This window comes from Suillus subaureus (genome assembly GCF_016647635.1).
Source record: "Suillus subaureus strain MN1 chromosome Unknown BJ212scaffold_380, whole genome shotgun sequence".
NCBI lineage: Eukaryota > Fungi > Basidiomycota > Agaricomycetes > Boletales > Suillaceae > Suillus > Suillus subaureus.
The window spans coordinates 6,346-17,368 of NW_024538936.1; the positions used below are offsets into that span (position 1 = coordinate 6,346).

Below are 11,023 nucleotides of genomic sequence, written 5' to 3' on the forward strand. Positions count from 1 at the left end.
GTCTCTGATCACATCACAGGCTTGTTATGCTGGATATCTTGACATAATGTGCAAGTCTATTGATGTTCATTCTTTTATCTTTACACTCACTTACTGCAATCACAAACATTTACCATAGTCTTCCATCCCTTGCAGCCTTCTGTCTGTTGCTACTTGCATCATGTGATGTAAGGTGCTTCAAGGGGTCAAATAAATTGGGAATTGGATTGACTACCAAGTCCTGACACTCAGTAAGCAGCACATCAATATCAATAACTGAGTCTTGACTACTGAGTACCAATGTAACAAACATACAACAAGTCAGAGTGTAATAAAACAGCTCTACTCTATATGGTTCTGCATCTGCCTAGCTGCTTCACCTGCAAAAGCAAGAATGTTCAACCCATGAGGGATCTACAACTAGATGAGTGTTAGTAGTTATGATATCAATACACATGAAGCTATGCAAAGGTAACCCAAAGGTAGAAATGACAAGTCCAGAGGTAAAAAGTGTCAGCCAGAGCACAGGAGCATTTGGCCAGAGCAGGAAAAGGAAAGGGTACAGTAAAATAAGGTTTGGAAACTAAGGAAAAGCAAAGGTATTTGCAAAGGAGAGACTATCAAGGGAGTGATAACACAAGGGGAGACAAAGTCTCCAAAATATGGGTCTAGAAAATGAGTGAAAAGATATATTCCAAAGTACACCAAAGTACCAGGAGTATCTAGTGACCAAGACTCTAGAGAGGTAAGGAGAGGTGGTAAATGGTAAGGTATCCTATGCATCTGCATGGTACTTAACTAAGTACATAGAAATCTGGAATGCTAGTCAAAATTCTGGGTCCAGAAGTATGTATGTAATATGCCTGCAAGTGCTGCAGCTCATGGGAATACATGTAAAATCATCTGCAAACTGTTTGGCTGGAGTACCCCACTACTGATTCCCAGGTACCAAGTTCCTGACTACTGACTCTCAGGTACCAATTACTGATTCCCAAGTCTCAAGTACTGACACTCAGTAGGACCACCAATACACTCACATAGACTCGGACTACAACCTTCATTAAGGAAGTTAAGCATAATAATGATTTTCATTTTTTCATTACTGCTGATGTTTTGGATTTCTTTAGCTTATATCTTGGTCAAATGATAACCAATTGACAAGGAAAGACTACCAAGACACTCACCTTGACTTGGACAACAACCTTTGTTAAGAAAGTTAAGCATAATAACAACTTTCATTATTTCATCATCATTTGCCTATATTGACTACTGAGTCCTGAGTCCCAACACTCAGAAGTCAGTAGTACCGGGTTTTGGGTTTTGGGCTTCAGCACTTGACACTCAGTGAATTGTGTAATGAAATAAAAAAATTTCATGTGATATACATTTTTTCAAGATTTGGTGTTTGGTTTTTGGTTCTCAGTTTTTGGTTTTTGGTTTTCAAATTTCAGGTGTCAAGTCTTGAGTTTCAGGGTTCAGGCCTCAGGTTTCAGGTTTCAGCACTTGACACTCAGTGAATTGTGCAATGAAATCAAAGAAATTCATGTTATATGCATTTCTTTGAGATTTGGTGTTTGGTTTTTGGTTTTCAAATTTTGGGTGTCAAGTCTTTAGTTTCAGGCTTTGGGTTTCAGGCCTTGGGTTTTGGCACTCCACACCCAGTGATTTGTGTAATGGAATAAAATAATTTCATGTTATATACATCTTTTCAAGATTTGGTGTCTGGTTTTTGGTTTTCAGTTTTTGGTTTTCACATCTCAGATTTCAAGTCTCAAGTTTTGGGTTTCAGGCCTTGGGCCTTGGGTTTTGGGTTTTGGCACTTGACACTTAGTGATTTGTGTAATGGAATAAAAATTTTACATGTTATATACATTTTTGTGAGATTCAAGTTTGGAGTTTTGGGTGTTCAGGTGTTCGGGTTTCAGGTGTTCAGGTTTCAAGACTTGGTGATTTATGGTGAATGAAAAATGGATGTGTTGCACACTGGGTTTCAGTTTTCAGGCTTTTGGGCTTTGATACTTGGTGAGTGGTGAATGTCAGACATGGTCTATTCAGGTTTTCGGGCTTTGGGCTTTGGTGGTCAATGGTAGGTATATGCACTCATATAGTGGGTATGTACTCCATGTGCTCAATTCTCTGGTGCCTACATCAGCACACTGATTCCTATGTTATCCAACTATCTCAGCCCAGTTATGTTTATTGCACTGTTTACCTGGGCCCACATGTGTATATGATAACAACTACCTGGACCCACCCAACATGCAACTTCAGGTGTTGGCATTCAGTACTTGGCATAGTGAAGAGTTTTGAATTTTGATGTTTGAGTTTTGGGTTTTGGTACTTGGTGAATGTCAGACATGGTGTATTCAGGCTTTCAGGTTTTGGGTTTCCATGGTCAATGGTAGGTATATGTACTCATATAGGGATATTATACCAATACCTCGGCCCATACATCTAAATGATATGTATCTGGGCCCACCCATCTATATAATACATATTTCACTGCCCCATCAGCCCTGTATACCCCCACCTCAGCCCACCTGTCTATATAATAATACCTGCCATACATATCTCTTCAGCCCAGCACTCTACATTACATAGCCTTACTCCTTTGCTTACTGATCCTCTCAGATATCCTCTAGTATATAACCCCTGTACAACTCCAGTAGAGTCCTCAGTCTGAATATCACCTTAGACTTGTCCAATCTTCTGCTAGACTTCAGTTCATCTGAGTTTGTCCTTTTCCATAAGGCCTAGGAATGCATTCCCTAGGCCAGAATTCTGGACCTTTGGATTTGTTCCCTATGTCTCTGTCCCAAGTCTAGGGATTGCTTCCCTAGGCTAGAGTCTTGCCTTGCTGGCACTTACCCTCTCTCCAGACTTTGGTCCAATCCCTGTCTCTCCAACTCTACCTTAGGGTAGTCTACCTCTGTTTGTTTCTATATTGGACTCTGTCCAATGTAGCCCCTATTCCTTCTGAACCTTCAGATGTCCTGTCCTCCTAACCCTCAGACATCCTGTTCTCCATACCTCCATGTCCTGTCCTGTGTACCTCCAGACATCTTGTCCTCTGGACCTCCTACTCTTTCATCCTATTTCCTGTAGAAGTATTACCTTGTAATTGGAACTCTCTTGCACTCCTCCGGACATTTCATGTGCTCCTCTGGAAGTCCTCTAGCACTCCACCAGAGTAGCCAGCCTCTAGAAGTCCTCCAGACTTCATTAGACCATTATCAGACTTCCTTTGAAATGGAGGGCACATACTCAGGTAAGGGGCACAGCATATGAGCTGAGGCCAAGCCCCTCTGAGTCAGTCTCTCTTTCCACTTTGAGCAAACCAGTTCTTAACAGTATCCAATGTATGGAATTACTTTAGTGTAAAAGGAGTTGCAGTATCAAAAGATGTGTTTAATGCATACTTACCTTTAAAAGATCAGAGCCTGAGGTAGCCTGATTAACCAAGACTGCAAATCCTGAAGACAACAGCTTGACATTGAGGCCAATGTCATTGAAGTTGAAGCCAAAGCCAAAGTTGATAACCATTCAGGAAGACATTGAACCGAGAACTGATGCACATAAAGTGTGCTAGTCATTTTGTTCCATGCCATCAGACAAATGACTTGAAAGTACTATTTGTGGTATAAGTGGAGTTTCAAAGTGAACTAAGAGAAATTTTGCAGCAGACACAATGCCACATATTACCCTCAGACCTCAGACAAGGTAGTTGGTCCATGACTCTTGAACATAGGCAATAGCATATTGGAGAGCAAAATGTGGTATTGTATTACAAAAAATTGAGTCAAACTTCCAACTGAAACAGAAGAGGTAGCATAGTCCATAGTGTTTGGCACATCTTCCTCAACTGGTTCTTGATGATGCGGGAACATGTTTCACACATGGGTGACAACAGTGATGGCTCCATCATTAAGCACTGACAAAGAGTCAAGAGAACATCCAATATGCACTTGCACTCCCAATGAATTTGCTCCACCATTTCCAACCTTCTGTATTCTCTACAGGTCTTCATAGTTTCATCATTGTAATAATCCAGTATTAACATTGAAAGGGCCACCATCAACAGACCTTCCTTTCCCATAATCAGGCAAATTAAGTTGGCTGCTGTGAGAAGGTTCCAGTCAGCAGTACATTGTTGCACTGCATCTCTTGGGACATGAAGCAGGTGACCAATAGAGAGATGTGATAGGTGGTAGAAAGCAGTGGGCATTATGCTTGGAACATGGAATTCTCTGCCTAGCTTTATTTCTAGAGCAGGTTCTGGTAGGCTGCTATCAAGGTCAAGTGGTATAGGGTCACAATCCTGATCCCATGCCATGACAGCTATTTCACCTTCAAGTTGATCCCACTGCACTAGCAACATTGGCCATTGAGTCTCCAACAGCTGAACAACCATTTGGCAAAGTTTGCTCATCTTGTATTTGTTCAAGAGTTTCAAAACATGGTGCACTATTGGAGGTACATGTCTACTCAGGTATTGAGAGAGTACCAGAGGGCTTTAGAGAGGCATCACAAATCAACAGCTGTATTTGCCAGAGATGGCTTACTTACAATGGAATATATGTACATCAATTTGAACAAAAACTTGATCTCCTAAGCATCCTCAGTCAGGCACACTAGTTGAGTGCTATCATACATTTGGATCCCACCCGCGGCAGCAGATTTCAACATATTTGCAAAGATAGGCAAATTGTTGGACAGCATTGATTGGTGGACCTGAAATACAGTTGTTCCACCAGACTTGGTTGGAGCTGTAAGCATAATGTTACTGTTGAATAGGTACAGGGAATCATGCTTTTGTAGTAAATGTAAACCCTCAGATTCATGATGTTTGAGCTGGGTGAGGGACTGAATCTGAGTGAGAGCCATGAGGCAAGATAGTACTACCATTACTTACCACCAGTTCATGCACACCCCATCTCATGCAGTCATACAAACATTATCATTGTAATGGAAAGTCACTGTATCATCACATCACCTGAGTTACCCAATTGAGCCTTCCCTTTCCATGACTAATTTTTCTTCACATGAGGTTTACCTTATGTGAAGGAAGGCAGAAAATTCAAATACTTAGGTGGGCCATAGCTGATGTATGTTAAATTTCAACAGAAATATCTTGAAAAGTAAGAAATAATGATAATGGAGGTGATGATGAATACAACAAATATGACAACTCTCTCAAGCTCTGTACACAATGTTTATTGGAGCTGATGCATCTTAAACTTAAATAATGATGAGTTACATTTTGGGCTGCTTCTTCTGGGAGGAATAATGAGACTCAGGTGGAGGCTGTTGGGGCATTGAGCTAGAAACTACAGGAGGGGGTACATTCTGGGAAGAGGTGTAGGTTCTTCCGCAAGGAGTGACAAGGTTAAAAAGAAAACTCCTGGGTTATGAGTAGAGGAGTGGGGGGAAAAAACAATGGAGGGGCAACAGAGGATGAAGCTAGTTGAGGGATGATAGATGATGGTACTTTGGGGGCAGGGATGAGTGATGGAGCTGGGAGAGGATGTGAAGATAAGTTCTCTATCCCCTGTTTGATTATTTCATGAATTTCTCCATGAGAGACATCCTTGTCCTTGGCTATCACATTTGCAATTGCCTTGCACCATTCTTCAAGGACAGGGCAGCAGGCTTGGAAGTATGGGGCAGGTTGGTAATTTGGATCCTGATTGGTGATGAATTCTTTCTTCAGGCTTCTGCTGGTCCCATCCATTGCAATGTAAGCTTTATGCCACCTGGGGGCATCAATAGGATGTATTCCCTAGTCCATTATCTTGCCCACAGGTCCCTCATATATGAGGGTAAATTTGAGGAAGATGTAGAAGAGTGATTCCAGGTCATCTGAAGCTTTGTGTTCAATTGTGGTCAAAGATGGAAAATCTTTGATAAGCTTGATAAGGTGGCAAGACATGTATGGGATAGTTCCCTTTAAACCATCAGATCAAAAGCAAGAACACCAAAAACAGGATTTTAACTCACAGTACTGTGTGACTCTAACACCTTGTTATTTGTGAGGAACTTAGCATGTCAAAGTCAATAAAATACCCATTTCCTTCATGAATAATTAGATTGTTGGGGCTGAGGTCACCATGTAGAACATTGCAGTTGCTGATCATGGTTTCATGTGCTGCAATTATTGGTGATTACCAAGGAATTGATGTAAGCAAGAAAACAAGAACTCATCAACCACAATGTCTTGAAAAACATTGAGTAGCTTGGGGATGGATTTGAAAGTAGTCAGTGGCAATCCACAGGGCATCAATAGCATGCGATAATAAATTTTGCCAATAGGTGGCTTCTGGAGGTGATCATGAATATGTGCATGGATATTCAATGTAGAGTCAATCTCTTCATTAAACTTGACATCCTATATGTCACAAGTTGAACGACATTTGGAATACCACAGATGGCCTCAAGGAATGTGACTTCATGGTCTAAGCAGTCTGCATCAACCCAACAGTCCTTCAACACATACTCAATTCCATGCTCACTTCTAATGCAATAGCAGACAGTTCTGTGTGAAAAAAGACCACAACTCTTCCATAACACAGCCATAATCCAGTACACATCACCTATGTCATCCTTTACCCAGCCTTTTTCTCCACCCCAAGATGCTCAGTCCATCATGAATGCCATTTTCATACAATCTGATTTCACCCCAGAAGATATCAGTCATATTTAGTATGAACCATTCAAGTCTAGTTCAGGAAGGAAAAGTACTGGAGTACCTCTTTTCATACCTGCTGGCAGGGGTGCAGGCAGGACATGGCAACTTGGTATGAGGAACATCCAACCTAGGATGTTGGTGAATACCAAGGCTACCAAAGGCTGAGGGTGCAGAAACAGAGGAAAAAGGTGCAAAATACACGACCATGTTTGCAGATGAACATGGCAGTATCCACAGTGACAGATACAGAAGTGGAGAGGTCAGATTTTTCTTAGATTGTAGCTCATAGCTGACTGCCACATCCTGCATGGAGACCTTAGTCCAAATAATTTTATTCTTCATGATGGTCAAGTATACTTTATCAATTTTGATCATGCTGGGATCATCACTGATAACAACAGTATTTGATTGGAGGGCACAGTAAGGTTGGAGTTTTTGCTGCTTACACATGACTGATTGCATTGTTTGAAGGGTACCAGGCCCTATATGTCAATTCACCTTCTGTGAGAGGGTAGTAATAATAGGAATGAAGCAATGGTCTTTCACACAGCTGGTGATGACCTGGAGTCACTATTCTACATCTTCATTGAATTTGTGACCACCTTCAATGGGCTACATGCCATGACCAAAGACAAGACCAGGAAGCCCATGTGGTATGACTACTGGCTCCTCATGGGTGACAATTCCTGGGTTCCAAAGTAAGGATTGGTGTTCTCACATTCTAGTGATCAGTCACTAATGTCACAAACAATGTTGTTCTTTGTGTCATTTAGTCCAGTTATTCAAAAGTGGTGCCTTTTGATTCTTGCAGCCGCTGAGGCTGCAAGTAAAAAAAATGGCCCTCCATCCAGTGTATCTCATGAGGAGCTTGCTATGCTCTTCCATAAATGGCTCTCTCAGCTCCTCCCAGAGATGCCCAAAGATGTTTCATCTGCTACAGCATCCCCCCTCTCTATGGTATCATTGTCAAGAATAACTTGACCTTCAGGCCCAAACAACATGATACAACTGGCTACAGGTCCTTGTTGTTCTGCACACATCCAAATGAAAGTATGACATGGTTGTCTCACATATTGTTTCCTTGCATGTGCCTTGTGTTTGTCTGTTATGTGATTTGTGAAACATATGTTGTGGAATTCATAGTAGTTGTACAACTGGCCAGTACATTACATGTGCAAATTTGCAAATGTCTCCTGGTGATGAGGAAACCCACTACTGTAATTTTACAATACTCATGAAGTTATGATACACTCTCTTACTATGCTGAAACTATGAAGAAGGCTATCAATGGATGCCCATTTCTCCATCACCGAATTCTTCTCAATTGCTGACCATAATGAATTCATTGGAGCCATGTTCCAACAATCAAGATTGACCTGCTCAAGGCAGGGAAAGATACTGCTAAGAATGAGAGCTATGTTTAGTGGGAAGCTATCAATGAATTGCCAAGAGTGAGGTCATTGAGATACATGTTAAGGTTTTCACTGTTGGGACTTTTGAGATTGATGCCTGCCAGCTTTGTGGCATCATGGCAATAGCAAGTGAAGTTAGAGAGGGGCAGAATTGAAGTACACCTAGCAGCTGTGGAATGTTGGGACTGTGGTAGTATTGATTGTGATATAGTAGACCAACCATGTACTGATCTTGATCAGCAGAGGGTATTTATTTGTATAAGATCTTGAATTGTTGAATCAAATCATTCCTGTCAAATGAAGACAATCTCTATCAGGCTGAGAAAGATTGCCATTGTATCCATAAGAGGGCAGTGGGATATTATAGTGTGCCCCCAAATAAAAACATGTTTCTATCAAGTGCATGTCCTTTACAAATATAATTTTTTTGGAATGCAATTAGTAATGACATGTGGAATTCTGCATAGTAATTGTAGTACATTACTAGCACATGTGATAAGTACAGTGTTCATACTGTGACCAGAATGTGTGTAAGCGAGTGTCTCTTAAATTACAAATCAGTGTACATGAGGCTTTGAAGCCCAAAGCCTGAGTGAGCAACATGCAACATTGCAATACTATTGTGAATGCACACATCATACGATTGAGTGTTGATATCTGATGTGTCATAGCATTGCTGATTTATGGAATGAATCTAAACAACCAATATATATAAATTCAGCTTGAAAAATGAACAGACAACACCTGACCATTTTTTAATTGACCACTGAAGGTGCACTTAATCCTGACTATAGCTCTTCTTTAATAAAAGGAGACACATGGCTAATTTGAAATGCCAATAGAGTGTATTTTGCCAGTGCCACAGGGATCTTCTTTCCCTGTATGTGACTAGGTAGCATGCTGACTCCTGAGTGCCAAAATATTACCAAAGTGAATACAAGGTCACTCTCAACTGACAATTGTGGCTGTGTGTACCACAAAAAAATACCTGGGAAAACACAACCATTTATGTGATTATGATCATAAACTGTGATATTTGAATGCCACACACAGTTGATGATCTTCTCAATTGTCTGGGTTTGATCTTGGTATTAGAATAAAGCTGAACTTCACCAGCAGCAACCTTGTTTTATAAGTGTTCAAGTTGTATGGAAAGCCAGATAGCTGTGCTCCATTGGTCAGTGTCATGCATCCATAATAGGTAAGAGACTTGTCAGTCATGTGATGATAGAAAATTTTGAACTTCCCTGTTTTTGTTCCTGCACCTTCTCTTTTTACCTGGGCTGGCCAGGGTGTCCAGAGTTGCTCTAAACCCTGAACTGGTGAAGCAATTTTTTTCTTCTTCTGATTCACATAAGCACGGTTACTGCACACACAATGCACAGCTCCCCCTAATGGGACACATTCAATTGCTCAGGTGTTATCTGTGACCATCCACTGTGCCACTTAGGTCCCTAGGCACTAAAGGACACCCTGGAAACACTCAATTTTTGATTTCAGTGTTATCTTTTGCATGAGGGTGTGGATAGTGCTTGTAGCTCTACCCTCCTCACTTAATAACTGCCTTTGGTGTGCTGGGTGGCAAACAGTGTAAATAGGTGGAGCTCATACTTTCCCATCTCATACATGATTTCCAAACTCTCTTCATCTAATGCTTGTTCCTAGCCAGAATATGCACAGCTCAAACCTGAGTTGTGTCTGGTAAGTCCTTTCTTTTGTCCTCTTATTTAACTAATCTTCTTAACCCTACAGTTCACTAATGTTGATGTCAGCATGGTGCACTCCTGCCACACTTGAAGTTGCCACTATTCTTGTGCTTTCAAGTGTTTGGTCAAGATCATGGCATTGTACTATGACAAGATGGAATTTTACATGGAATGGACCTCATTTGGTGTACAACCACTTGTTTATCCTGGTCCTGCTTGCAGTTTATGCATGATCTCATCTTTTACATTGCATATTCAATGTTGCAAGTCCCTATTGCAAGTTCCTATCATGTGTCTCTAGCCTGTCCCTGACACCTGTCCAGTGATGCTATCTGCTTGAGGCTTCCCATACCTTGCAATAACCTACAGATATAGATAAGGTTCAGCCATTTCTATGAGTGCATCAGAGATTGTAATACACCTGCTCGCTGGATGCCTCAGTAAGTCCCTCATGCACTTCATCAAATGGATGTTCACTGACTCACTCTCATCATCTAGGTATTATGTCTATTTTCCTTACAACCACACCCAGCTAGTACTTTTAAATTGTCCATTTCATCACACATATCACAATCTTTGTGAATGAGTAAGGAACAATGTCAGTTTTCTCATTCTTATCCATCTCTTGCTTTCTGATCTTTTTGACAGTTCTTTCATTATTCAAAGGAGATGAGGCTGTCCCAAGTTGCTGTCCAGGATGCTCAATACAACTCTCCTGAATGTCTGGCCCACCTGAAAGACCTGGGTGGATCTTGAATACATCCACTGATTATTGGAAGAAGAGAAACTTATATGACATGACAGGTATTGGGAAGTCTGCTGTCATGTTCACTGAAGCTGTAATCCTGCTCTACTAAACTCAGACACCTCTCTGTGACAAGATGGAGGTTCTGTTTCTCAAACCCCTCTGGAAACTTCAACTCAGATTGCACAGATGTCTACCTTTGTCATTTGTTATTGATGTGCTTAATGAATGCACATCTGAACCAGAGCCTACCAATACAAATTGTATCTAATTATGTCTGTGCCATTCTAATAGAAACAAAATCAGCAGGGAACACCAATCTATGAGACAATTTTGTCTTTGAAATGTATTTTCTACCAAGTCTAACTTGAATTTTCATGTATTGTCCACCATTTCTCTGTTTCCTTGTCAAGTTTCAGCATTACTGAGCCTCAATATGAAGGTATTCATTGGGATGATTCATCAATAGTTTGTCATCAAAATCCTGAAGCAAACA

General features: G+C 40.9%; 2 protein-coding genes across 2 annotated transcripts; one reads left to right on the plus strand and one right to left on the minus strand.

Moving 5' to 3' along the window:
• Nucleotides 1-5,365: 5,365 nt before the first annotated feature.
• On the minus strand, nt 5,366-5,710 carry BJ212DRAFT_1490077 (uncharacterized protein; the record flags this gene model as incomplete). Its single annotated transcript, XM_041341443.1, has 1 exon — nt 5,366-5,710. One exon carries the CDS (start codon nt 5,708-5,710, stop codon nt 5,366-5,368), a length of 345 nt encoding a protein of 114 aa, XP_041185129.1.
• A 1,488-nt stretch (nt 5,711-7,198) lies between these two features.
• BJ212DRAFT_1306862 (uncharacterized protein) lies at nt 7,199-7,864 on the plus strand (the record flags this gene model as incomplete). Its single annotated transcript, XM_041333830.1, has 3 exons — nt 7,199-7,362; nt 7,438-7,621; nt 7,811-7,864. 3 exons carry the CDS (start codon nt 7,199-7,201, stop codon nt 7,862-7,864), a joined length of 402 nt encoding a protein of 133 aa, XP_041185130.1.
• Between the last annotated feature and the right edge of the window lie 3,159 nt (nt 7,865-11,023).